We start from the raw sequence: 27,999 nt of genomic DNA, 5'->3' as shown, positions 1-27,999 counted from the left end.
AAATAAGAATTTTTACTTTTTTTTTTTTTTTTTTTGCTTAAAACTACCCTATGTATGATTTGTAGCCGAGGACGCATCTGCAGTTAAATAAATACTTCTAACATCAACATGAGCAAAGCTCAGCTCTTGACTTAGAATTAGTAGAGTGTAGGTCTAATCTGATGACTATTTTTTGGATTAACTGATTAACAATTGGATAACAAAATGTGCTTACACTGCAAAAACACAAGTATTTTTGGGCTAATTTGTAGTGCAAATATGTTAGTACACTTGAAATAAGACAAAAACTAACTTACAAGTAACTTTTAAACAAGATAATAGAGCTTGTTTTAAGTTAATAATTCCTTTATATTATTTCACCATTACAAGACATTTTATTTATGTGATAAGTGAAATAATCTGCCAATGGAACTAGTACCTTTTCATCAAAATGAAGGGATTAGTGATTTAAATCAAGCTCATATATCTTGCTGAAAAGTTACTTGTAAGTTAGTTGTGACTTATTTAAAGTTTACTAACATATTTTCACTAGAAACTAGACCAAAAATACTTGGTAAGATTTGTGTATTTGCAGTGTAATAGAACCAGGTGAAGTTAAATCTACGCAACTTGTGGAGTTCTTGGTAGAAAATATCTATAAATGAAAAATTAAATGGAAAATGTATTGATTTTGTTCTGATTACTGCTCTGAATATGTTGTTCTTTCAAGAATGGGCCTTTTTTGAATCCAGTCAACAAATCGATATCTAAATCAGCAGATGATTATGTCAATAACTGATTGATTACATTAATTGTTTCAGCTGTACTGAATGTGTTGAAGTGAAGGTTGGAAGTGTAGGTTCCTCTTTACTACAGCAGAGCCTCCACTTCATTGCTCCATATAGCATGTAGTCACTGTTTCCCACATTCTCTCACTACAAGCTAATCAGACTCTGCTACATTGTTGCTCAGTCCTGGCTCAACATAAATCCAACTCCACATGGAGCCTAAACACATTGAGGTGTCATAATCTAGCTTTAGTAACATCACATAATCTTGAAAAAGCTTTTCCATGAAAAATGAAATGACCTTTTACCCTAAATCCTCTATATCCGTGGTTTGCAACCTGCGGCTGCAGAGCCACAAATGGCTCTGAGCATCTTTCACAATGGCTCTCAACGACTTTACTGAAAATCATGAAGCATGAACTGAAGTTTTAAAATATAAATATAAAAACAAATGCTGGCTTTTACAGTTTTGAATCACGTTCATGGAATAACTGCATTGAATTACTACATTAGAATGACACTAAAAGTTGTCAGTAAAATGTTTTATACTTTTTTTGTCTTCATCAGGTTGGTGACTGCATACTATTTAACTACTGCAGTTAAAAACTAAATATTGAACTATGACATTTTAAACTAATAACATTTAGTTTTTATATTATGACAAACATTTTGATTTATTCCAGTTATATCATATCTACTTATGTATGATTTTTTTCATAAAAGCCTAATTAAGTTTCTGCTGTGTGACTGATTAACTTTACAGTCAATGCCCCATAAAGGAAAATGGATAATTTTTTTTATATTTTTTGGTAATATTTGAATGTTTTCCTCACTTTAAAACCTAATTTAAAAAAACTAAATAAAATTGTGATTCTATAAAAAAAAATCAATTCAATTCAAATAAAAATACACAAAAAGTATCATTTAAAATTACAAACTTCTCATAGTAGATATTTATCAAAAATTATAAGCCAAGTCATAGCATTTGCAGCTCTGAAGTTTTGTTGTAGCTCAACTGAAGGCAAAATGACTCTTTGGATTGTAAATCTTGTGGATGCAGCAGAATTACAGCGGTTGGTGAAATCTGAACCAGTTGGCCTGAACAGAACAAAGGTCTTCTGGGACATTTAAAGCATCAAGTGTCCATCCGATTACGCCGTCAGCGCTGGAACAAAATGTTCTGTAAACCCACCGCTGTTATTGCTTGCGTTCAACGTAGAACGCTGAAATAACTTCTTGACTCCCTGCAGAAACTTCCTGAAACAGTGTCATCACCGTGACAACCCAGGAAGTTACTGCAGTAGGCAACAAATGGAAACTGAACAGGTTTTCCAAAAGGACTCGAATAGGAGGAAGTTGGACGGGTTTTTCTGGTTTCAACTCCAACCTGAAAAGGTTCTACACTGAGGGCAGGAGTTTCTGACCCACATGTGTGTGTTGGGGGGTCATTTCTAATACCAATGGTTGAAGTTTAAAGTTGTTTTTAAGTCTATTTGGCTCTTCTGTCATAACAATTATAAAAACAACAAACAATAATACCCCCATCTAACTATTGTTAGTCCTTTTGCTTTCTTGGTAATGTAAATTTTCTGCTACAATGATAAAACCAAAAAGGGCATATTTTCCAATTAAATTTAATATTTGACTACTATCCTCTGAAATAGTATGTATTTTGATTCTATTTACACTATTTATATAGCAATATAGCTAATTAAACTCCCCATAAAACCACTGAATTAACCATTGAGAGGTTAATTCTACATTTCTTGTGTTGAAAGCACAATTTTACTCTGATTGGGAGACCGAATTACCAATCAGGTACTGGAAAACATTTACATAATCTCAGCTAAAATTTGGAATTTAAAAGACCATTTGATTGGATGAAAAGTTCAAAATAATTGATCAGTATTTCCCGTGAGGCAAAATTCACATTTTGCACTTTTTTGTACTTCTATTTCTGTTTCTATTGCCTCTAAAAACAGCCCAAGAGTAAAATTTTTTTTAAATAAAATAAATAAATAAATAAATAAAAATCACCTTGTCATTTTCTGACAATGAGTTAATGTTTTTTTTGAGTGTGTGGAAAAGGAGCCATCTGAAGAACTTCTTTCCACGGAAACTACACCGTTACCTAGCAACCCCAGCGGTGTCCAGCATCACCTAGCAACCCAAGTGGAGTTTTAGCTGTACAATTTGGGGAGCATGGCCAGCAGCAGCTTATTTGGATTTAAAGGGACAGAGGCCCTAAAACAACTCATTCTGAAAAGAGTTCAAGATAGGGAGAACTGACCAGACTAAAATCTCATTATCTAAGAATGATTTTGTGAAAAAAATGTAATGACCATGTTCTGTATAGCCCATAAACAAATTCTAATTATTCAAAGGAAGCATAATAGACCACCTTTAAGAAACATCACATTTATTTATATTTTAAACTCACCTTAATAACCTTAGGAAGTGTTTCTGGCAACATCATCCAAATGACAAAAATATCAATAACACTGAAGGTCAAGGCGAGCAGTGCTGGAGTTTCGTAGAAGACATTTCCTGTTGTTTTGGAGCTGACAGCAAAGTAAGCACCCATGAGAGGTCCAACGGTGAAGCCCAAGGAAAAGGCAACACCAATCATTGCCTGATCAAAAAAAAAAAAAATTACTTGATTAAAAAAAATGGAATTGTAACTGCATGAATGAGAAAACTGTTAGTATGAGAAATGTACAAATTTCTAATAAATTAATTTCTAATTATTCTAATTAGAATAATTAGAATAATTTCTAAGAATTTCTAATAAATTAAAATGGTAATTAATGGGAAAAAACTATAACTAACGGCAACTCTATTGTGGGTTTATAAAACTAAAACATACGGAAATTATAAATGTATCCTTTGTTTTTGTGTTTATGAATCTATGTATTAGCCTTTCAAACTGATGTGAAATAGATTTCCCCCCCCAGATTTTTATTATGTCAGCTGTCTGCAAATTATGGTACTTCATAATTTGGCATAATTCACAAGAGGCAATAAGTGAATGCATTTTTTGAAAATTATATCTTCTGTTGCATATTCATTACCCAATCAATGTATGCATAATCACAATAGAATACTTTGACTTTTTTGAATTCTGCACCTAAAAATTAACCAAAGTATATAAAAAAAACTAACACAACTAGTAAGACTAATAAAACGTAAACAATATTGAACTAATATTAACTAGAAAATACACACTAAAAACTAATTAAAACAAACAAAATGTTACAACAAAATAAAACTAATAAAAAAAAAAACCCAAACTTTGACCCACCATTCCTCTGTTCCGTGCTTTTGGACATGGCAGATCCGCCACGATGGCAGTGCAGAGGCTGACGTTTCCCTTACAAATGCCCCCAATTACCCGAAACAACAGGAACATGGTGAAGCTCCGGGAAACCGCCCAGACTGCGTAGGAGGCCGCCAGTCCTACCTGACAAACAAAGCACCCAATTAGCCCCAAACTGGTGGAATACGACTCACTGGATTTTATCATCGAAAACAAGAAACATTTGAGGTGTTATAGTGCCCTTCTTACTGTGGTGAGAATGAGGAGAGGTCGTCTGCCATGACGGTCAGACAGAGCGCCCGTTACAGGCGAGGACAGGAACTGTAGCAAAGAAAACAGCGACCCAATCAGACCTGAAAGACAAGATAAGGAGTATTAAACTTGAGATAATTCCTCTTTTTCTTCATCATCACTCAGCTCAAAAGTCTGAGTTTGACTTTGGATGAATCTCAGGTTTATGGAATAAAGGGATTGGAATAACTTACCTCCAAACAGAACAGAATTGTATTTCTTTTCCATAGGAATCCCAACAGCCTTCCTAAACCAGTCCACCACACTCTGCAGAGACTGATATGTGACATCCTGGCCCAGAAAAAAAACACAAAAACATCACAGAGAGGCCACTTCAGGGTGAGTCAGCACACACGCCTCCCAAACTAATCAAATTGTGTGCTAGTTATGGCTTTTATGGAACAAATTCTTCACATAAAACATCTTCTGTTCACAGCAGGACAGAAGTCTGAACACGTCCAAATTCCTGCACTTTTAAACTGAAGCCAAATGATTTTATTCTGCTGTCTTTAAACTGTTTTGAAATCCTACTGACCCCTGCTTGAGCATAATGATCCAAAATGGAAGGCAGCAGCGGCAGAATCAGCGTGAATCCCAGCAGATCCAGCAGCAGGATGATAAACACGATGCCGATGACCTTCGATGAGAAGGAGCTTCCATCTCCAGCTGCCTCATTCATAGCTGACGTTCCTGATTAGATTATTTCCTCTGTTCCTATGAAAGAGTAGAATGTAAATGTTGACATATCAGCAGACCCAAACATCTTGCAGCTCCAATTGCAGAAAACAGGGTAAAAAAGGTTACGATTCCAGGGAGAATACAAATCAAGCCACACTTTATAGGTTTTGTTAAAAATAAAAAATAGATAGCAACCTTATTTTTTTACTTAATAAAAAAAACAATAAGAGAAAACATGTTGAAGTTTGTGGTTGGAAAACAACAATGTGAGTTTTTTTGAGTATGAATACTTTTGTAAAGCAATTTGATATTTATTTAAAATGAAAATTGAAAGATAAATAACTTAAGTGTCACGACAGTAAAAGAAAAAAACCAGACCACAAGAACAAACTATCACTTTGAAAATTGATAAAGTAAAGGCATCAAAGTAGTAGTAGGATTATGAAATATAATAGTATTAAAATACTTTTTCTTAATCTATTATTTGGTTGGAGACAAAATGAACTTTTTTGTAAAGTTTATATGGATGCTACTAAGAATAATTTCTAATAGTAATGTAATTAAAAAGCTGTAATATAAATATTTAAGGAAATACTTGCAAATACAAAAATGGCGATCCGTTTAAGAGCCAGAAGAAATGTTAAGTGAACTATGTCTGTAAATCATCACACTCAGTATTCGCAGTCTTCCAGTAAGTTATCAGGAAAGAGACAAAGTGTGATCAAGGAAGAAGGAAACAATTCTTGTACATGTTGTAAACCTGCCTTTCTGAACTCCTCGTTCCAAAAGAATCAAACTCCAAATCATACATTCATTTTCACGACTTTTCGTGTTCGCAGAATCAAGAACCGATCGACACGTATCAGCATCTCCCCTTTCGAGCAACAGGAACACAAAAGGAACTTTACCTACAGTATTTCCGTCAGCTGGGTAAGCCGCAGTAGTTGGTCCCGCTCAGAGGAGTCGATAAGGTTTACCTTCTCCACCTCATCGGTCCTCCACTGTGGATCCATACCAGGAACTGCCGTCCTCTTTCATTTGGATGACAAGAATGTGGCGTAATCAGCGCAGCCGCCCGAAACCGCTGCCTTCAAGGCACCGTCGTAAGCTCGTAATTTTGAGTTTCCACACGAACGCCGTAGCCCAATCGTGCTATGCATATTAATTTTTTTTAAGTGGTGTATTTTCAACCATTTGGACACCTAAAATTTTAGCTTAGCATTTGGACACAATTTTATTTTGGTTTCAAATATTAGCATTAACAGTTTTGTATAATTTTACACATCAAATTTGTTGGAATAAACTGACCAACAAAGACATGACTTATTTTATTATTGCACAAAAATACAACAGTGAAATTGGCAACGAAATGTCGTCTGAAAATAGTAAATTATATGTATTTAGCAATATATTATTTGTATATTTATAGGCACACTTGCAACTTTTCTATTTTTTTCTGTGGCCAAGCGTCATGTCGTTTCCAATTTCACTGTTGTCAGTGCGACGATTAAACAAGTCAAAAAGAAAACTCTTATGAAAAACATTTGTTTATATATACTGACTTTCTACAGAGGGCTCAGTTAAATGAGGTTAAAAGTAGTAAATTTTGACAAAAATAATTTTACATCAAGGTCAGGCAGATGCTAGCATACTTGCTATGCTAATTTTAAGTTAGCGTAGCGTAGACGTTTATGCTAATATAGTTGTGCAGTAGTTGCATTTAGTTATTTCTCTGAATTATTTTTAATTTTTATCTATAAAATGCCAAAATGTAAGTATAATTTTATATTTTGATTCATCTGATGTTATTTTTAAATATTAAATGATTTATGTTTTAATCTGTTAGTAGCCTCTTTACCTAATACCTTTTTACTCTTAATTTCTTCTATGGCTACTTTTTATTTGAGTAAAAATATGTTGCAACTTTTACTTGAGTACAACTCTAACCACCTCTGACTAGCACACAAGTTACAATATTTGGACAATTGTTTATAGGTTTGTCAATTTACGACTCAAAATGTTCATTCTATAACTATGAAATTGTAGCTAAAATTAAAACATGAAATGCCATTGAGTGTAAAGAATCTGTACTACAGTTTTACTTCTGAAGTTAACCTCAAGCAAGAATTGCAGTCTTCACTTTCATTTTATTAGTTCAAAGTACAATGCAAGTGGGAGAAATTAATTTAATAACTATCGAAATGCAAACAAAATGCTTAAATCTAAAGGTTTATTGAAATAAAAATAGAACTAAATAGTTAATCTTAATAAAATTCAAAAAAGCAAAAGTGCCTTACTGAAGCAGAGGCACGACCTACAATCTAGAATAAAGTCAAAGCTTTGAATTCAAACACGGTTCACAGTGTTAATGTCTGCATATTTTACAGCAACAGTGTTGGAGTAATACCTTCTCTGGAACTGCAGTTAAAATATAAATGAATAGTGACATTTTTAAACAATAGAAAACCATTTCAACTTTAACCTTTCAAGACAGGTCACATACAATACTGTCATCCTCCTATTCTAAAGTTTTATTTGCTTACTGTTGATGTATAAAACAGCAGTTGTATTAAAAAAATATTTAATTAGAAAAGGATAAAAAAATCTAAAAAAAAAAGGGGGCTGCATAATCGTAACAGTGGGAACAGTCTGAAAACAAAGAGAACAGTAAAATACTTGTATCAGAGAACTTGTATCAGAGAACATAATGGGAAACTTTATACTCCATGACGTAAAATGTGGCGATTCAGTTCAGAGATGTTCACGAGGTTTCGTCCACATAGTTCACAAGTAAACAGTTTCTCGTCATGCGGAAGCTCAGCAGCTCCATCCATGGGGGCGAATGCATCTAAAAACAAGAGGTTAATCATCATTAAATAAGCTATCTTTTGAATTTTATCATCTCATGATATTAAAATGTCCAGAGTATTACTGCTTTACTAGGAATAAATAAAAAATTAAAATTATGAGAATAAAATTGTACTAATATGAGAATAATCATAATATTTCTGAAATAAAGTCATAATAGTAAGAAAATAAAGTCGAACGAGAATGAAGTCATATTTAGATTATAAACAATATTAAGAGAATAAAGTTATACGAGAACAAAGTCATAATATTACAGGAATAAAGTCAGATTACAACAATAAAGTTGAAATAATAAGAGAATAAAGTCATGATATTACAAGAATAAGGCCATAATATCTTGGAATAAACATATGAGAATAAAGTCATAACATGTCATGAATATGGGAAACGCCACATTCACAAAAAATGACTTCAAGAGGACAGATATTAAAGTAACCAATTTACTTTTAATACTTCAGAAGAATTTTTATTAATCCTGTAAAACTATCTATTATTGTTCTAATAATAGATACAAATTTTCCAAGAAGAAAATTTTAATATTTTCTATATTTATAAACGAATGACAGTTCTGTGTATTAAATGACCAGGTGGTGTCAATTTGCATATGAATGCGTATATGTAGGTGCAGATAAGATTTTGATTGTTAGAAACCTTTGTGGTTGTGGTTGGATGGGCAGGAAACCAACATTAAAAAAAATATAAATAAACTTAGTACTAAGGACCCATTACGGCAATGTTTACCCTCCCATTAGGGCCGGACAATAAATAAATAACAGACTGACACATGATCAATATCAACAGATAACACGTAATTTCACTGAACTCCGATCCAGAACCGCACAGCATTCTGGTGGATGTACAAAACATAAGAAAAACAATCCTACCATCATGAAGATGTGGAGAAACCTGAACCTTGCACTCGTTCTTCTTGTTAACTTCATCTTCTCCGCCCATCTTCTCCATTTGCTCATCCTCCTTTTTCTCCTCACATTGTTCGAGATGGGGCGGCTCTTCCTTCACACACTCCTCAAGTACTGCTTTCTCTCTGTTCGGTTCAGATGCATCCTTAATGATTTTTGGACTCTGGCTTTGCTCCCGTTTAAAGTTCGCCAATAAGCTGCCCAAACTCCCCCTGTGGCTCAGTTTGAGTCGAGTATGACTGGGGGAAAGCGTCAGCAGATGCGGCTCAAACCTGAAACCATCTTGCAGCTTTGACACGTTTCCCTGTGCAGAATTCATTTTTGCTGTGGCTGGATTTACGATAATGTCTTGAATTTTGAGGTTCTGGGCCAAAGATGTGCTGCAAACTTTATCGGTTTTCTCACTGTCTGCTCCATTTCCCACTGTTGTTTGTCCCATTTTAACGGTTCTCTCCAGATCTGCTCTCTTGCGCAGGCTCCTGTCTTCATCCAGCAGCAGGACGTGACGCACAATGTCGTCTTCTACCATCGCCTCAATGCTCTGGGATTTACAGTGATTCTCCGTAAAATGCAGCCCATCGGCCTTTGCATCTGTTATTTTACCAGATGTCAAACTCCTCTGTGCAACTTTTTCATCCTGTCCATCAGTCCATGTGGTTTGGTTCTTACTGCAATCATCGTATTTAATATCTGCTTCCTCAGCCTTTGGTTCAGTATTTTTTTCATGCTGCTCTTTTGCAGATTGATGCAAGGCTACATTCTGGTCTTGTGCTTGTGAATCCTGCTCGTGTCTCTGCAGGACAGAAGTGTTTTGCTGAATAATATCAGAACCAGAACCGTTGGCAGGTGTTTTTCCATTTTCCTCCCACCCCTCAGGTTCATATTCTTCCTTCATTGGAAGCATCATGTTCTCTGTGGAGCGGTAATCTGGAACGCTGTCATTTTGTGGAACGTTGTCACGATCAGCGGTAAATTCCTCGGCTTCCAGCTCGTTGCTGCCGGAGCCGTGGTTAACGACGGTTTCTGGTCGGGAACCCATCCTCGCTTCCAGCTGATCCAGGCTCACCTGACCCACAAGCTCATGGTTTCTCAAAACCTGCAGAAAATATTTAAATATTAATCCAGAACTCTTCATGAGTATGCAGATATGATGGATATGATGGATGGATATGATGGATGGATGGGCAAACTGGTGGATGGATAGATAGGAAAATGGATAGATAAGATTTTATTTTCACAATCTGTTTCAGGTATTGATGGAAATAGCTGCATATCTCAAACGAATTCCTTAAATGTTTCAGGAACAACAAAAAGTGAATTAAAGCAAAAGCTACTGATCTCTGAAAGTATTTTTATAGAATATTTATTTTAATTATCCATCAGCTGGAGAGTCCTCAAACACTGGGTTTACCATTTTAAGTTTCAAGGTTAAAATCAGTTTAATTCCAACCAAAAGCTACAATAAAATCTGTCCAACACAAACTTTTACTGAGTCTAGCTGCTCACCCAGCAGACAGCTGGGTGAGCAGCTAGACTTCAAGGAATGTCAGTGATGCAGAGAAGACGCCTCCTCACCTGATGCTTATCACTCAGGTGTGCCTCCAGGTCTGTGAGTTGAGTGCAGTCGAAGTAGCAGAGTCGACACTTGTAAGGTTTGATGTCGTCGTGCCTCATCATGTGCAAGCGCAGGTTTTCAGCGCTACCGCTGCTGAAAGTGCATTTGTGACAGCGGAAGACGATGCCTTGTAGGTAACGGGAAAGTTTTGGGCGGCGAACTTCTATGGGCATGACACGCTCCTCTGAAATGAAACAAAAAAAAAAACAAAAACACACACAAAGCGGGGTTGAAAATATAACGACACATCAGAGGGCAGGAATCTCTTAGAGAGCTTGGCGCACCTCGATGCAAGACGATGTGGTCGATCATGTTGTTCTTGTTCTTGGTCTGGTAGAGGCAGAATGGGCAGCGAAGGTCCTTCAGATGAGTCGGTTTGGACTGGCAGGTGGAGTGGCCCGTCTCTATGTGCATCTCCATGTTTTTCCTTTTTAACAAGGAAAAAGTGCAAACAATTAATTAGATTAATCAACTCCTGAAATAATCGTAAACTAATTTAGTAATTGATTAATCGGTAACTGGAGTGTACAAACTCAAAAAAAGATTGCTTTTTTGAGCAGTAAGAAAGTCAAAGCTGGACTAAAAATGTAAATTTTATTGCATTTAAAATAAAGAATCCCTTTGTAAATATTTTTCACCAAAAACTCTTCAAGTGGCGTAGTTTTAGCTTCACATTCTGTAAAAGGAATTTCCTACTAAGAATCTTTTGCTATCCAGTTATTAATTAAATAAAAATTACTAGGCAAGTCACAATAATCAATAAATCAATTTATTGAATAAAAACCAAAACACCAGTCTGAGAGGTTAGAGTCCTTGTCAAACGGCGTTTTGACTAAAGTACAAAAGGTTGGAGTCCCAGTTGACGGCGTCTCAACTAAAGTTCTACAGCTTTTTATTTCTCTCTCTCACTGTTAACGTTTTAAGTATGTTTTTTAAATCTCTTTCTCACATGCTGTTTTTATTTTAATTATGTAAAGCACTTTGAAATGCCTTGCTGCTGAAATGTGCTATACAAATAAAATTTGATTGATTGAATGAATGAATTAGCCATTTTTTTGAAAGACAATTTTGTTTACAGAGACTTTATTTTATTTGTTGTTTCGTTGTGTTCTTGCACTATTTTGTCATTACCAATATATTAGTTGAAAATGTCTCAAAACAACAATATTATCGCTTGTTTGCTGGAGGACAATGTATCCTCCAGCAAAATGTGTTACTGTGAACTGTTGGACATGTCAGCTGAGCAAAGTCGTAAAAAACAAAGAACAGTTCTCACTGAGACCCGAGTCCTACCGTTCACGGCATAGAGCCGTTGAAAAGAATCAAATTTCTCCTAAATGACACACCCCAGCAGGTAGAACCTGGGTTCCTCTGATCATAAAAGCAATCTTGGAGTTGTTTTCTTTCCACCGATATCTTCAACTTTTGTTTAAGCCACTTATCCATTATTATTTTTAACCAAAGTCATCGGTAAGCTAGCTGTAGCGTCGCACTTTGAGATGACCTCACGGTAAATTAACGGTCGTTTACATGCAGTAACCCGGGGACCACTAGGGGGCGTCCAGGGACCACAGTTTGAGAAAGACTGATCTAAATGTTACTGATGCCACATTTGGCTGCAGCTTACCTTAAACCCGTGTAAAACTCGCAGTCTTTGCACCTTAGGATTTTCTTCCCGTGCCGGTTAGCGTAGTGCCGCCGGATGCTCGACAGGTGCTCCGTGTTGAAGTTGCACATCTCACACTGAAGGTTTCCGTCAGACAAACTGAGTTCATGCAAATTCATGTTAGTTTTGTCCACATTTCGTGCCATCAGGCTGTAGTGGGTCAACTGCCGTTGAACATTTGGAGGCTCCGAGTACGACTCTGTGAATTCTGTCAAAAAGTCCAACTGTGTTACCACTTCAGCAATTAAAAAAAAAAGAAAAGAAAAAGAGTAATTCTGACAGATTACATAAATTAAATCAGATTTAAGGTGAATAACTTGCCTTCTACATCCTCTGGTTCTTCATTGAGTTCAGGCAAGTTGTACAGAAGCTCCTTGTCTGAACTTTGAGAAATCTCCTCGTCCTTAGTGCTCATTTCGATGATTTCCTTCTCAATGATGTCTGTGAATTTGGAAACAGAGAAAACCAGATATTAAACTTAAGCAGCACTATTTACTACATTATAAGTACAATGCAGTTAAAACCAGATATTTACATACACTGAATCAAAAGACAGAAACATTTTTTTCTCACTGTCTGACTTTAAATCAGACCAAATTTTTCTTGTTTTAGCTTAGTTAGAATTACCAAAATTATTTCTATTTGCTAAATGCCTGGCAAGAACACTTTTTACAATTTCTTTTATAACTTTACTCGGTTCGGGCCCAAGTCTCAAACCTCTGCCTGGATATTTTTGCTTATTTTAATTGTACAAAGTTCTTTAAATGTCCTGTGAGTAGATAATTTTGCCCATTTCTCTATGACAACTGGAACCTTCAATATCTAGCAGTTACTTACAATTAAAAGAGTGTTTCATCAGATTAAAATAAAGAAAAACACGTTTCCTGCATGGCAGAAGAGAAATTGCAGTAATAAACCAATATTGACTGGAAAGCATAATGTCTCCCCTTTCAGAAACCGTTGGAAATGTTCAGATACCGGAAAGTGTCACGGAGTTACGGTACCGCAAAGTTGGCTTGTAAAAATGTGTCGTTGCTGACAAATTGAGTTAAATAAAAATAATTTTGGCTATTATCTCACCTGTAACAAGTACTTTTTATTAATATTAAGGGTTTATTAACTTAAAACAAGCTGCTATTTCTTGCTGAAACGTTACTTGTAAGTTAGTTTTGTCTTATTTCAAGTATATTCAGATATTTGCACTAGAAACTAGACCATAAAAACTTCGTAAGAATTTATGTTTTGTAGTGTAACTTATGTCTAAAGATATTCTCTTCTCCTGTGTGTGAAATACTGCTGGAAAAAAATACTAATTTAGTTGTAGTTAAATACCTTGTTTAATAAAAAACAAATCCAATCAAAGTGGAAGTACTCAGTAGATTCTAACCTTGATGGTTCTTCAGAAAATGACTTTGCCAAAGTGCCATGAAATTCGTCCGGTAAGCACAGCAGCCGCAGCGGTAAGGCTTCAGAGTCTCAGGTTTATGGAGGAGGTACTTTTTAATGCTGGTGGGAGAATGAAAACACACACTTATTAAGAAAATGAATCACAGTTAATGCTTAGAAGCAATATAATTAGAAGAAAATCAGCTTGACCTGCTGATTTTTTTTTTTTTTTTTTTGCTGAAGTCATTAAAAATAGCAGCAAAGTTGCTAACATTGGCAACAGTGGGGTGACTATTGTTAACTCTACAAGTCTATCAGTCAGTCCTCTCTCACAGAAGAGCAAAAGAGAACAGTGGCTCATTTTTAGACCTTTGTATAGTTATGCAAGATTAGTTTGACCAGTAAATATCACCAACCATCCAAAATTAAGGAAATCAGTCCAATTGATCAGTGCACCCCTCAAAATTAACTTGGGTATTTTTATAAATTCCTATGCTAAACATGTTATTTTCTCACTACAGTTTAAAGAATTAAAACAGGTTTTATTGTACAAAAATAAATATTTTTAGTGTAACCTTTTATTTTAAAATAAACACAGTGTGTGTTATTCAAGAGGAACTGCCGACTGCTGAAGAACGTATGGTTACCAGAATTATCATCACATTTTTTAGGTTTGTCCAAAGGTTCTGAATTACTGGAAAGAGGTGATTCCTGTTAAGGAATGGAAAGACGCGACCGTGGTTATTTATAGGATGGGGGGGGGATTGCCTTTTCTGCAAATCTGCACATTTGTTCAGCACTGGGAGAAATGGGACAATAATGCCAGAAAATGTAAATCCAATTTTATTTGAAGTAAATGAGCAACTAGCTAAAATATAAAAATGTTACTTCACTGCAGAAACACAAAATTTTACCAAGTAATTTTGATCTAGTTTCTAGTGCAAATAAGACAAACTAAGTTAAAAGTAACTTATCAAGATATAGAGGCTTAATAATGAAAAAGTACCAATTCCAATGGCAAATAAATTAACTCATGAGAAAATGCCTTGCTAGAAGTGAAATACTCTGCAAATAGAACAAGAACATTTCCATCACTATTAAGGATTTACTTACAACAAGCTTATATATCTTATTGAGAAATTACTTGTAAGTTAGTTTTGTCTTATTTCAAGTGTACTAAGGTATTTGTTCTAGAAACTAAACAAAAAATACTTGGTAAGATTTTGTGTTTTTGCAGTGTTAAACATGGCTACATGTTAATGTTCCCTTTCTATTTTCTGATTATTTTCACAAAAAAATTTTGTACATGTTGAAAAGGGGAGAAACATGAGACGAAATATTAGTTGATCTTTTTCAGATTTATTTAGAGTTAAAGAGCGTTGATTGTGTTTTTGTTTCCACCATGGGAAAATAAAAATAAAGTAAAACAATGGGAAAATCCTAAACATTTCATGATATCAGTTTTTCCTTACTTGTTTTTGAACTCCGTGTTGACCAGATTGTCCAGTTTCTTAATGGCTCCCAGGGCTGCGTGACTCCGCTCATGTGACCGCAGACCTTTGAGCGACATGAACGTCCGCTGGCACCGTTTGCAGGTGTGTCCGGCCTCTGGTGCTTCAGCCTCCGGATCGACATCTGGGACTTGCGACGACGACGATGGAGGACTGGAAGGGAGGGTCACGACCTCTACAGGTGCACCTGTCCAGTGGCTGAGCTCTGCGATGGTTTCAAATGTGGGCAGTTTATCTTTTTGTTGAGAGACCTGAAAATTAAAATCGCAGAAATTAAACTTGCAACTGCAGCTGGAAGATATGGTAAAAGATGAAAAGCAGAGCAAAAACAAAAAAGTATTTTTGGACTAGTTTCTACTGCAAATATCTTAGTACTCTTGAAATTAGACAAAATGAACTTACAAGTGACTTTTCAGTAATTTTCAGAGCTTGTTTTAACTCAATATTTTTAAAAAAACTTATTCCACTGGCAGATTATTTCACTTATAACAAAGCATTTTCCCCATAAGTGAAATAATCTGCCAATGCAGCTAGTACTTTTTCACAATTAGGGAATTTTTTTCACTTAAAACAAAAGTGACTTGTCAGTCAGTTTTGTCTCATTTCAAGTGTAGTAAGATATTTGAGTCAGAATTCCTTTTAATGTCATTGAAATTTTAAAAAATAGCAACTCTCGAAGAATCAGAACTGGGATATTCAGCATAAATAAATAGATAAATATAGATAAATAAATATAGATAAATAAACAAATAAATAAAATAAGGTTATAGATGGGTTTGCTGCGTGTAGTGCTACAACAGCCCTTGGGTAGAAACTGTTTTTAGGGAGGCGTTTCAGGGACTTTACTGGAAACTAGACCAAAAATACTTGGTAAGATTTTGTTTTTGCAGCGAGGTGAAGAGTAACTCACCTTAGGAGATGGGGGATCTGCTCTTCCACTGGCAAAGGAAAGTTTTTTTTGCGAGGCCTCCATCTTCATCTGGTCTCTGTGGCGATCCAGGTGTCTGGTGAGATATCTAATTCCATGCAGATTCTTCCTGCAGAAGTTGCACTTGTAGAGCCCCGTGCTTTTCTTTCTCACTCCAAATGACACCACCGTGAAGTCAGATTTGTTGCTCAAGTGATGAAAGTTGTTATAATGTTCAATCAGCAATTGGGACGAGTCAAACATCGAGTTGGGGCATTTCTTGCAAATGAGATTTAGCTGTTTTTTTAACTCAATATATCTAAAGAGGAAGTTGTTCTTACGTTTGTTATACTTTTCCAACTTCTTATAAGTACTAAGCGCATCCAGTTTGTGGAAATATTTGTAATGACACTGGAGTTTTTTTCGTGTTAAAGACGAGTAAGTACACAACTCGCACTTGTAAGATGAGAATTTTTTCAGCACTATCTTTAAGGGAGCTGCTTTTCCATCTTCCCTCTGAAGCTGGGCAGATTTTTCTTCTGCTTCATCTTTGTTATCTTGCTTCTCTGCTTCTGAGAGAAGCTCAGAAACGGCTGCAGGCCCATGTTCATTTCTACAGTGGCTTATTAGTTTCTTGATTGACGGATGAATTTCCGGACAGCTTTTGCACATGTACCCTCTTTTATAGGAGCCTTTGCCTTTGGAGCACCTCACAATGTTGGAGAGGAGTATTTCACCCGTTTCCAGTTCATCTGCTCTCACAGTAAAGCTTGGGTGCTTCATCTGGCAGTGGGTGAGAGTCCCGTGGTAACTGGTATTCACATATGGACAAGTGGGACATTTATAGACCAGCCGTTTTTCCGAGTTACTTTGCTGTTGCTGAGATGACAACTCTTTCTTCTTCTGAAATGGCTTGTAAAGTGGAATGAAGTATTTCTGAAAGGCACCTTTTCCATGAGTCCTGGCATAATGCTTTGCAAGTCGTCTTTTAAAAGGATACGTCTGTGAGCACAACATGCATTTATGTATGCCGTCCTCTGGAGCAGCATTGTTGTGCTGCTTAAGCATGTGACTGTTCAGTCCAATGTGTGTGCTGCAGACATAAGGACACTGTGGACACTTTATCTTGATGTAGACCTTCTTGGTGAGAAGCGAAGCCTTGGAGACAGACTTAAGCGTTCTATTGGGCTTAGCCAGATTGATTTTAAGGCTCAGCTTTGGTGTAGAAGAAGCTGGTTTGGTCACGCCACTCGTGGTCTCATTGTGATCTTTTTCGCGGTGCCTTTTCAGTTTATCCAGCGTTTCACAGATTTGTGGGCAGGTTTTACACATGTAGCCACTAAATTTTGAAACTTCATCAAAGCTGTTTCCTTTTGTGAAGTCATCACAATCCGACAAACGTGCCGTGTCCAGATAAAGACCGTCCGCCCTGGAGGTGGAGGTTGGATGCCTCATCTGACAATGAGTGAGGACTCCCTGATGACTAGTGTTGAAATAGTTGCAATATGGACACTTGTAGACATGCACATGCCCTTCAATTTGTTCGGGTTGTTTTTTCACATTTCTGCCGTTAAGGTGTTTTATTCCAGTGTGAACGCTCAGACCGTGCTTGTTGTGAAATGTCGCCGGGCATGAAGGGCACTTGATCACATCGGCAGATGAAGTTTCTTCATCTGTGTCTTCAAGAGGCACTTGGAAAGATTCAAACAATCCTGGCATTTTGCTGAGGTCATCCAACTCGCTCTTTTCTCTTTTGCCTTTGTCACTTGGGGAATCTTTTACCAGCGAAGGATGAAACTTGTTGCAGTGGCGTGTAAGATAGCGCTGTGCGTTACTTTTGAAAGTACATAATGTGCAATGGTAAAGCCGATCTTGGTCTTTTTGTGAACTTTGGGATGTCTGGCCTTTAGAGACTGATTTTAGTTCAGTTTTCTCATCTTTTGAATGTAATTCTTTGATACCGACAAATAACCGAGCCTTCACAGTCCCAAGGCTCATCTGCTTGCAGCCCGGATGTCGGTCCTGGTAGTGTTTATGGACCACTTCCGCTTTTTTGTGACTGAAAACGCACCATTCGCAGTGATAGCCTGATTCTAACGCTCCTTTACGGAAACAAAGTCTTAGAACGGCTGCAACTGAGAGTTTTGAAAAGTGAATTTTCCTCATATGTGACATCAAAAGGAACACATACTGAGTAGTAAATGTGCAGTATTTGCATGGAAGCTTTCTATGTGTTTCGGTGTTTATTATTGAGTTGGAAAAGGTTTTGGAAGACATGTTTGTTGCTTCTTTTTTGCCCTCCGGTTTCTCTTGGTTTGCAGCTGACTTCAGAGGAGATTTCTGGAGCTGTTCAAGAACCTTTGATGTGTACTGACGAATATCAGATTTATTGAAAGGTTTGCAGTGTATTCTGGAGTAATGGTGTGCTACTTCAGTCAACGATCTGTGTTTATAGTTGCAAGAGTGGCAGAAGAACATGTCCTTGTCCTCTTCTGTTATTATCGGAAGAGGTAATTTTGAAGAATACGATCCGTTCTCTTCAATCTTCTCACGGACCAAGGCTGAATATTTCAGAATACTCTTCCGACTGGAATGTTTGTATTGGTGGACTTTGTTTTGATGAGCAATGATTCCCTGTGTTGATGGATTTCCAAGATTGCACAGATGGCAGAAGTATAATTGGTCTACATGCACACTGACTTCAGTTTTTCTAATCTGGGTTTTAGGTTCATTGCCATTTTTTATGTGACTAGTTGTTTTAAAAGTGATTGGACTCTTATTTTCAATCACCTCAGCGCTATACTGTATGATGTCTTCCTTTGATAAGGGCATATGGGCAGCATGTTTTGCATTGTGATGGCCGATAACGCTTCTGATTTGGGGACTTGCATAACTGCAAAACTGACAGTAGTGCATGTCCAGAGGTGAACTACATAAAAATTTGTCAGATTTAGACTTGGTTGTTTCCATGTTAGGTTTAGAAGGTGACATTTTGGTTGTGCTTTCTTTTTTTGAAGACTTCACACATTTCAGTGTGGAAATCTCTGGTGTTTTCAGAACAGCTTTTGATGGAAGCTCTGACTGGGACAATTTACTATCATTTTGCAAAGCCGGTGCAGGTTTGTGTTTTACTTTCTGTGAAGACGCCGTTTCATCCGTTGTTTTTCTTATATGTTTTGAGGGGGAGCTCCCTTTTTTGGCATCATCCGCTAGAGATTTAACATTTTCAATTCTCAAATGGTCTGGAGAACCTTTGGGAACTTCGGGTGTCGTAGCCTTCTCTTTTATTTGTACTGTGGATTTTTCTTTCTGTAAACTTTTTTTCTCAGGCGTCATTGCACGAGCTAACTGTTTGATTTCATCTAATGAAACAGATTTTTCTGGGTGTTTTTTCTGGTAGTGAACCTGCATGGCGACAGCTGACTTGTGCTCAAACTGACACTTGATGCATTTATACAGCATTGCGTCTGGCCCTGTGGAGGTTGGAGGTTGGCGTGAAAGTGTAATTTCCACCTCTTTATGTGGTGTGCTGGTTCTCTTGGGAGGAAGCTCCACTGACTTTTCTGGGCTGGATGTTTTTTCACACATTTTCTGACATTCCTTCACTAAATATTGACAGAACAACAAAGAATTGTCCACTTCCCAAGTCCGATGCTTCTGCTTGTAATGGTATCTTAGGTCCCTCACCTCGCTGCAGGTGAATGTACATGTGAAACATTTAAACTCCAGTTTGAGTTCATTCAGCTTCATCTTGAACACATCTGGAGCCTCTGGGTGTTTTTCTGTGTAGTGCCACTTCAGGTCAACAGTGCTTAGAAACTCAACCGGGCACTCAAGGCAGCGAAAGGTCGCGCTCTGATCAGACGACTGCTGAATGTAGCCAGCGTTGCATCGGACATACGGGTGATCGCTGGCATAATGAGAGGATACAAGGTCGGAGTTCACATTGCTGTAGTCACAGTGCTTACAGAAATAAACTTTGGGGCGCGGCGGGTCTCTGTTAACAAGCCTGGCCTTCCTTTCCTCTTCTTCGTCACTGACTTCAAATGAAAACTGTGCACTGCCTGAAGGTTTTCTGTTTTTATTTTCAGTTGCTTCTTCTAGTTTCGGTTTTTTGCTTGCTGGAGCTTTTAAGCTTTCATTACTGGTCTTCCTGGCAACCTCGTTAATCACCGTATTTGTTTGTCCGGCTTGAGAATCGGATCCTTCTCGCTTGGAATGGTAAAGATGGTCAGCATGTTTAAAAACGTCTGACGGTCGGAAAGATACATCAATCCGAGGTATTTCCTCTAAACTAATTTTGTTTTTTGTATCACTAGCTAACTTGAGCTTTACATTTGATCCAGATGTTGCTGTGAAATACTTTGTGATGGTTTGCGATGATGGCCTCTTGTATGTTCTGAGATCCTTAGATGAGGATGCTTCTTCAGCTTCATCGTGTTGGTTTGAATTCGTGACAGGTGTCGAAATAGTTTCAATCAATTTGAGGCTTTCAGTTTTCCCACAATGTGTCTCATGCTTCGTTAAAACTTCTTGACTACAAGTCTTAAAATCACAGCTCCTGCAAGTAAAACTATTTTCTGCACTTCTGCTCTTCTCTGTGTTGACCTTTTTACTCTCAGCATATTTTAAGCCGGCGTCTCTCAGACACACATCTATGTCCAAGCAATGTACCTTGTTAAGATGTTCGAAGAGGTACACCTTAGATTTGAAAATTAGGGTGCATTTAGAGCAATGGAAAGACTTTGGCAGGCATTCTTGGGGAACTGTCTCCTCCATGTGTTCAAAGGTGGAAAACTGCACTGGATCTAAAGATTACAAGGGAGAAAATATAAGGGGAGCTGCACAGCTTTAATTAAAACAAGTTTACCAAAGAAAGAATGTGGATTGTCATTACAGTACATACCACTTTGCTTTTCATTCAGTTGCTTCACAATAAAAACCCACGACGGTACACCTGAAGGATTAACAAGTAAAATTGTTTCCATTAATGAGAATGCAGTTAATGCTCCATATAAATTAATTTGTATTTTTGTTAAAAACTGCACAAGTTAGAGGTTAAAAACGACCCCACTTTTTTCCTTTTGAGTTTTAGAAAATCAGCTGATAATCCCACCTCTGTGTTTAACTTTTCTGTCCTGTTCGTCCTGCAGACAGGAGACATAAACTATTAGAACCCTAACAAAACCTCCCCAGAAACATTTAGCGGTACAGATATAGACGTGTAGTGGCTCGCGGTGCAACTATATTATACTCACACATGAAGATAAACACGAAAAAAGGCCTACAAGTCAATGTTTTGGGGCGCTGCAGCAGAAAAACACAAATAGACACGTTTCCGCCATTTTTCCCGCGAGTAAATCTGGCCTTCCTCCCTCCTCCTCCTGTTCGGATTCTTCCTTTTCTTCTTCTTCTTCTTGGTTGATGGAGAGTCGAACTGCTCGATTCTCATTACCGCCACCTTGAGGATTGAGAGAACTCAGAAAACGTTCAGAAATAACTCATTTATTCCGCAGTTATATCACAAGAAAATTTTTAATAATTTTATAATTTGTAATGTTGATACAAAATTTTCATGAAGCATATTATTTTTTATTTCCTTGGAAAAAATACTAATGCAGGCAGAAGACTGGTAGTTAATATAATTATTATTTTCGGCAAATTTCATACTCACAAGTGTAATTTTTTTACCCTCTCCACCTTATTTATTTATTTATTTATTTATTTATTTATTCTATACCGTTATAGACATCAAATATTTATCTACTATTGCAAAGAGTACAAACAAAAAAGCTATAAACACAGATTAATGTTGTAAATCATTGTATAGTTTTAATTTATCATAATGTCTGTTTTTGTTCCACTGTATATATTGTAGAAGTTAACTTTATTGCCATACTTTATTTCACATTGCTTTTTTTCTTTATTTTTGTGAACAGAGATGTTTTCTCAGTAATAAATAAATAAATAAATAAATAAATAAATAAATAAATAAATAAATAAATAAATAAATAAATAAATAAATAAAACAGTGCTCACACGTTCACTTGAAATTTTCTTTACTATACCAAAGGGTTCTATGTGCAAGTTTCCACACAAATAGACAGATAGAGGCAGACAGAGAGACAGAAGTCTGATTTAAAGAAAAATATGTAAATAAGTAAAACGTCCCAGAATAAAGTATTAGTTTGATATAAAGGAAATGAAGGGTCAGAAAAAAATATATAAATTCTATTAATAAACAGGCAACCTTCAACTTCACTTGCGCAAAAACATTCAACATAACATCTTAATTACTACCCTAATTTCTGGTTTTAGTTAGATCTCCTAGTCAACTTTCAAAGACAAAATAAGCAGCTTTACCTGGAGTTTAAGCACTACGTAATTCGTTCCGCTTCTTGTTGTGGTCGTTTCCTCCGGACAATAATACTGAACGTACCGCAACAGTAGAAAGCGCTCTGCAGCGCTAGGTCGCTTATTTTCTTTGGGATTTTTTACATTGCGGTTTTAAATTTTAAAATGTGCAGCTGACCGAAGAGAAACGTCATGATCCCTAACAGGCTGAGCAGCCGGTTAACTCTGACGGCCTTAAGATGGACCGCTGTGAGTCGGACCTGTCCCCCGTCCTGTCTCTCCACCTTGTCCAACTGCTTCCTGCAAAACCAAACAGCGAAGAGTAAAGACGGCTTCCATTCAGAGTCTGCGGTGCTGAGACGAATTTTGTGCAGCCAGAGTCGGTTTAAGTTGAGACCCAGAGAAACCCAGCGCAGGTCGTTCAGCCTCTCTGGTGCTAATGTGGTGAACTCGGCTCCTGCTCATGTCCAGCCTTACCTGAGACTGATGAGGCTGGACAAACCCATCGGTAACTGCATTCATTTCCTACGACAGACACGCCTTACTATTAATCAGACAGACGTAGAGTATGGGGTGCCGTTTATAAAGTTTCATAGTAAAAAAAAATAACACTAATAATTTGCTTTATTTAGCTTGTCAAAGTCATATTTTCACTATGTTATTCATACTTTTATAAATGCCAGAAGTATTAAGTTAGTCAGCAAGATAAATGTTTAGTGTGGAAAATTAATAACATTTATTTGTAGCTAAATATTTAGTTCCCAACTAAATCCTTAAAACAATTTAGTTAAATAATTTGAAAGTTAAGTATTTAGTTTGTAAATTAAATGTTTCGCTTGTGATTTACATATTGAGTTTTGTACTCTGGAAAATATGACTTTGAAAAATGGACGCCCACTTTTTTCACAATGAAGGGTTAAATAAATCTAATTATTGCTGTTTTTTTTCTTTTACAATGTAACTTTACAAATGTAATTTTTGTTAAGAGTATCCCAAAATTGAATTTAAGAACAGAACTACCTACATTTACTCAGTTATATTTTCTTGAGTAACTTTTTGGAATAAAAGTACTTTTAGGAGTAGTTTTACTACACTGTACTTTTTACTGTTACTTGAGTAATATTTTTATACAGTGTCTCTGGTGTGACATTTCTGAATACTCTACCCACTTCAGTGAGTAACTTCACTGAATGAAGAAAAAACAAGGAAATACCAAAGTCAGGCAGAAGAAACACTTTTCCAATATATATATTTTTTCAATACAAACCTTAAGAAACTAATACTTACAGTCAGTAAGTATATGCTGGATGAAGGTAAAGTACTCAAAAATGCCTTGCAGCTTACAAACACTTGATTTGATTGATGTTCAGAGGGAGGAACATCAATCAATTGAATTTAAGAACAGATCTACTTTTCTTAATCCAGTCTGAATCCACCAAAGACTGGCTGAGGTGGATTCATCACACAGCCAGTCTTTTATCAGAGTTTGGTTGTCAATCTAAGGGAATGACTTGTGAAAATTGTGTGATTAAACCGAAAACTAAGTATAGTTGGCATGAAATCAGAATGAAGAGTCACTAACACAGAATAATATCTGCTAAAGAAACCAGAAAAATTATGAATCAATTGATGAATATCTGAAAACACCTTGAGTAAAACAAGTTTTCACAGAAGACTTAATTTTTAATTAGAAATATGATTGGAAAAATTGAAGAGCCCTCAAATTAAAAAAGAAAGTCTGTGTTGTTTAATCTCTCAGTGCTTTCAGAAAAAGATTCAGTTCATGCATTAATGCGTTGCTAAGGCTTTGCTCAAACAACTTCAGTCAGATCACAGTTAATCCTCCTGCTGGGCACAGTTTCCTCTTGGCTGAATTTCTATTTTTAGTCTTTTTTTATGTTTAGCAGATAATCCTCTTTTAAATTCAGCAGCATCTCGTTTTTAGGAACATGGCTTCTCTACCTTCCTTGTACGTGGAGCATCGCCTTGGCAGCGGAGCCTGGATGCCTCCCGGATGTCGGGATGCTTGCCCTGTTTGGTACCGGCGCCTTGCTGATGAGGGGAGCAGGCTGCACCATCAACGACATGTGGGATAAAGACTTTGACAAACAAGTAATATAGACTAACATATTTATTATTATTTTATTATATATTTTATTTAACCAGGTAAAAAACCCTTTTGAGATCTAGATCTCATTAAAAAACCTTTGAGCATATAGTTTTATTGCAAAGTGTTTCTCCAGCCATCGGATTTTCTTTTTTTTTCTAATTAATTATCAAATAGTGCATACAAAACAAAAATTATAGACTAACAAGCAGAGATATTGATCAATAAAATAACAACTAATCAATTAGATANGAGAATGGATAACAATAATAAAAATAAAATAAACAAAAACAGGAGACACACATTAAAATGGACAAAACAGAACATAAACAAGTGGTGTCACAACAAAAAATATATATATATTTTTCATATATGTGGGTTAGGATACTTTGTTTTTTAATCTTGACAGATATCTTCTGATTTGCTTAATTATTATTTTACTTCTCTCTAATTTTCTTTGTTTTGATTAATTTATGGACACAGTGGTATTTTCAATATTTTCATATAATTATTATTAGATAAAGAGTCACTTTAAATCCAAATAATCTGCTGCTATATCCCAGAACAAATAATAAATAAGTAAATTAAGGAATTTGTGCTTTTATAAGTAGGTTCTCCAATTTCTCCTCTCTTCCCTGGTCTTTTTTTTCTGCAGTGGGATTGAAATGGCATTTAGAGTTATGAAATATATTTTACTGAAATATTCAAACTGAATTTTATCTATTGCTGATTGTTTCTCCATTGATATCTATTGTGTGAGAAGACCTTGCCATTGTGGCCAGGTAAACATATTGTTTTCTTGGTGACAGTCATCATATTTTTAACAGTTTGAGGTGAAGTGGTGACGTTTCTGTGCAGGTGGCCAGGACAGCCTGCAGACCGATCGCATCAGGGGAGATTTCACGGATGCAGGCGCTGGTTTTCCTTGGAGGGCAGCTCTCCCTCGCTCTCTGTGTTCTTCTGTGTCTCAACTACTACAGGTAACCAGGTGCAGCTTATTAACCCTTCAGGTTAAGGCAGAGAAAATGAAAAGACGATATATAAATAGAAGCTGTAGTCAAGACACCCATTACTAAACTCCACCTTCAGTCCCTGTGGTCCTTATGTTCGGCTCCCAGAGGTTCTCAAAGTCCCGCTGTTTACTCCTGGCGATGTATGTTAGTTTTTCCAGTCCAAGCGAACTTGCAATTTCTTTCTTCCAGAGTCCCAGGGTAGGAATCCATGCTCCTCCAGCATAATGCAATAGATCTCCTGGCTTGAAGAAATCCATATTTTATCTATTTAGTGCTCTTCTCTGATTGTTTAAATTCCATTGGGTTTATTCCAAGTACTCGGAGTTTAATGTCTAACGGGACTTTCACCTTAAACAAATCAGATACACCTGATAACATCCTTCCAAAATTTCTGAATTTTAAGACAATCCCACAGACAATGGAGAAGAGTTTGTTTTTCAAATAAGCATTTTGTGCAAACATCTGGAATATCACTGGACATATAGTGGCACGTTTAATAAGATCTTGCAGGAAGTGCTTCTTTTTTTAGGTTTGAGTCATAGTTGATGTTGAATTCACTTAACTGAGAATTGAGAGAGTTGGTTGGCAGCCTGAAAAGCCACTGCCAGCAAGTTCTGGTACGAAATGTTCCATTTGTCTAAAAACAAAGAAAGAAAAAGGGCGTTCAATTCAGCGTGTCCCTGACCAGGCCAGGTGTGGGAACCGGGGAGTCAGAAGATTCACAATTCAAGACAAAATTAAAACAAACAAGGAAAAAACAGCTATGGAAACCCAGACTTTGTATCTCTCAAGGTTGCTAAAAGCTCCACTTACTCAGAGAAGATTAATGTGTTTTCTTTTCTAAAGGAATTTTAGAGTATAAATTTATATTCCACGTTGTTAGGAAATCATTTCTTTTTAAAGGTTTCTGATTGTGTGTTCGTTCTCTCTTGGCAGCATAGCTCTTGGTGCCTCTTCTCTCTCTCTTGTCATCACTTACCCACTGATGAAGAGGATCACTTACTGGCCACAGCTCGTACTGGGTGAGTGTTTTAGGAAATTTAGATTTTTCATCTTAAAGTTGTTACCGTTCCACATCAGTGAAGCTAAAGTCTTGCTCATGTCGCCTCTCTGCAGGGTTCACTTTTAACTGGGGCGCTCTGCTTGGCTGGGCCGCCGTGAAGGGCTCCTGTGATTGGTCCGTGTGCCTTCCTCTGTATTTCTCTGGAGTGATGTGGACGTTGGTATATGACACGATCTACGCTCATCAGGTGATGAAATCAGCTCTATAGACACAAATTTTGAATTATAAAGAGGTGTTTTAATTCTGCACTAGTCGTTATTGGAGTCAGTGTTATTTACGATTTTGTTCAAGAAAAAGCTGCTGTTCACATTTTGCACATTTTTATACTTCCATTTGGGTCCATTCTAAAAAAAGCTGAAGCCCAGCCCGTCACCTAGCAACCCAACTCCAGGACTTTGGTCAGCTGGTTTTACCGCTAAATCCGCTGTACAACGCGAGACAATTCAAACCTTTGGGGCGCCAGTGACACCTGGTGGCCAGCAGAAGTTATAACAACATCTCAAGAATACAACTTGAGTCTGCTGCTGTATTTCAATCTGCTGATGTTCTTTTTTTTTATTTATACTAATTAATGATCAAGTAATTTTTACATATAGTATAATAAAAATGAATTTGGGTCTATACACTCGTTGCTTCAAGCAGAGGAGTTCAAGAATCTGTGTCCTGTTGTCAGCGGATGGAGTTATGCTGTGTTCCAGTTGTATTTGTAAGTGGGAAATTACGACTTCCTATTCGAAAAAACTAAACTGTCGCGTCGTGTTTGGAAACCAGGTGCAACACTGACTACTCTCCCTCCCTCCTCGGTTATGATTCATAAGGCGAACTTCGCGTTTGACCGTATTTCACACGTTTAAATCATACAACTGACCGACAGAGTGCTTTATTTTTTTAATCTTATCTATGAAATAATTGAGTTCTGATGTCCCGTTGATGTTTATTACGCAGGATAAGGAGGACGACGTTAAAGTGGGAGTAAAATCCACAGCGCTGATGTTCCAGGAGCGAACCAAACTTTGGCTGAGCGGCTTCACGGCGGCCATGTTGTCTGGGCTGGTCGTGGCCGGAGTCAACGCCGAGCAGACGCTTCCTTACTACGCCGCGCTGAGCGCTGTGGCCGTTCACCTCGCACGGCAGGTGAGGAACATAAAAACATTCACTACCTGACGCCATGCAGATGCCTCTTAAATCTGGATCTTCTTTTCTCTTTTCTCTTAGATTTACACAGTGGACATCAACAAAGCAGAAGATTGCTGGAAACAGTTTAGTTCAAACAGAAACCTGGGACTAATGTTGTTTTTAGGAATAGTTGCTGGTAATTTGTTGAAAGAATCTAAAGAGATATGACTGTAAAATAATGGAAACAGTTGGATTGCACTTAATGTATTTTAAATACTGAAATGTATTTAGGGATTTATTTTATGATCAATATGTGCAATTATTTTTATATTGTATCATCAAGGATGTGAAATGACAAATCGCTTAGACTTATTACTTTGTTTTTGTCTCAAGACATAAAATATGTGGGCTTAACAAATCA

General features: G+C 36.8%; 3 protein-coding genes across 6 annotated transcripts in view; 1 reads left to right on the top strand and 2 right to left on the bottom strand.

Moving 5' to 3' along the window:
• The window catches only part of LOC106953208 (major facilitator superfamily domain-containing protein 10), a 12,981-nt gene extending 6,870 nt beyond the window's left edge, over positions 1–6,111 (bottom strand). The window contains exons 1-6 of one of the 2 annotated variants that reach the window (XM_015041809.1): positions 5,961–6,111; positions 4,910–5,088; positions 4,569–4,665; positions 4,333–4,436; positions 4,069–4,227; positions 3,208–3,399 (exon numbers count right to left, since the gene is read on the bottom strand). In XM_015041809.1, coding sequence (XP_014897295.1) covers positions 3,208–3,399; positions 4,069–4,227; positions 4,333–4,436; positions 4,569–4,665; positions 4,910–5,053 — 696 coding nt within the window. In that variant the 5' untranslated portion in view covers positions 5,054–5,088; positions 5,961–6,111. The remainder of the gene's footprint in view (positions 1–3,207; positions 3,400–4,068; positions 4,228–4,332; positions 4,437–4,568; positions 4,666–4,909; positions 5,089–5,960) is intronic. The other variant, XM_015041816.1, reaches the window with a different exon arrangement.
• A 1,068-nt stretch (positions 6,112–7,179) lies between these two features.
• On the bottom strand, positions 7,180–22,376 carry LOC106953186 (zinc finger protein 462-like). 3 transcript variants are annotated; one of them, XM_015041771.1, is made up of 13 exons: positions 22,289–22,376; positions 21,184–21,386; positions 21,042–21,072; positions 20,832–20,882; positions 15,929–20,733; positions 14,980–15,269; positions 13,509–13,627; positions 12,443–12,562; positions 12,083–12,329; positions 10,740–10,882; positions 10,416–10,639; positions 8,805–9,936; positions 7,180–7,900 (listed from the first exon to the last, which is right to left on the bottom strand). In XM_015041771.1, exons 5-13 carry the CDS (start codon positions 20,702–20,704, stop codon positions 7,770–7,772), a joined length of 7,182 nt encoding a protein of 2,393 aa, XP_014897257.1. In that variant the 5' UTR covers positions 20,705–20,733; positions 20,832–20,882; positions 21,042–21,072; positions 21,184–21,386; positions 22,289–22,376; the 3' UTR covers positions 7,180–7,769. The 3 variants fall into 3 exon arrangements, with proteins under 3 accessions (XP_014897257.1, XP_014897265.1, XP_014897270.1); XM_015041779.1 differs by having other exon boundaries at positions 21,214–21,386; XM_015041784.1 differs by lacking the exon at positions 21,042–21,072 and having other exon boundaries at positions 21,214–21,386.
• Positions 22,377–22,447: 71 nt separating this feature from the next.
• On the top strand, positions 22,448–27,999 carry coq2 (coenzyme Q2 4-hydroxybenzoate polyprenyltransferase). Its single transcript, XM_015041798.1, has 7 exons — positions 22,448–22,787; positions 24,225–24,391; positions 25,245–25,366; positions 26,336–26,421; positions 26,516–26,649; positions 27,408–27,596; positions 27,678–27,999. Exons 1-7 carry the CDS (start codon positions 22,472–22,474, stop codon positions 27,804–27,806), a joined length of 1,143 nt encoding a protein of 380 aa, XP_014897284.1. The 5' UTR covers positions 22,448–22,471; the 3' UTR covers positions 27,807–27,999.

Source organism: Poecilia latipinna, unplaced genomic scaffold (genome assembly GCF_001443285.1).
Source record: "Poecilia latipinna isolate Pla-1442-1.1 unplaced genomic scaffold, P_latipinna-1.0 Scaffold32, whole genome shotgun sequence".
NCBI lineage: Eukaryota > Metazoa > Chordata > Actinopteri > Cyprinodontiformes > Poeciliidae > Poecilia > Poecilia latipinna.
Note: the sequence above shows the minus strand (reverse complement) of the source record. Positions and strands in the feature narration are given on the sequence as shown.

What these genes read in the sequence shown, in the direction of transcription:
- LOC106953186 (XM_015041771.1), bottom strand. Translation starts at nt 20,704, where the DNA reads ATGGAGGAGACAGTTCCCCAAGAATGCCTGCCAAAGTCTTTCCATTGC. An exon ending in TTTTCTGAAGAACCATCAAG is followed by an intron (nt 12,563 to 13,508) that starts GTTAGAATCTAC and finishes CCAAATTCACAG; the next exon opens with ACATCATTGAGAAGGAAATC. An exon ending in AGAACCAGAGGATGTAGAAG is followed by an intron (nt 12,330 to 12,442) that starts GCAAGTTATTCA and finishes ACTTTTTGACAG; the next exon opens with AATTCACAGAGTCGTACTCG.
- coq2 (XM_015041798.1), top strand. Translation starts at nt 22,472, where the DNA reads ATGATCCCTAACAGGCTGAGCAGCCGGTTAACTCTGACGGCCTTAAGA. An exon ending in CTGTGTCTCAACTACTACAG is followed by an intron (nt 25,367 to 26,335) that starts GTAACCAGGTGC and finishes CTCTCTTGGCAG; the next exon opens with CATAGCTCTTGGTGCCTCTT. An exon ending in ACACGATCTACGCTCATCAG is followed by an intron (nt 26,650 to 27,407) that starts GTGATGAAATCA and finishes TTTATTACGCAG; the next exon opens with GATAAGGAGGACGACGTTAA.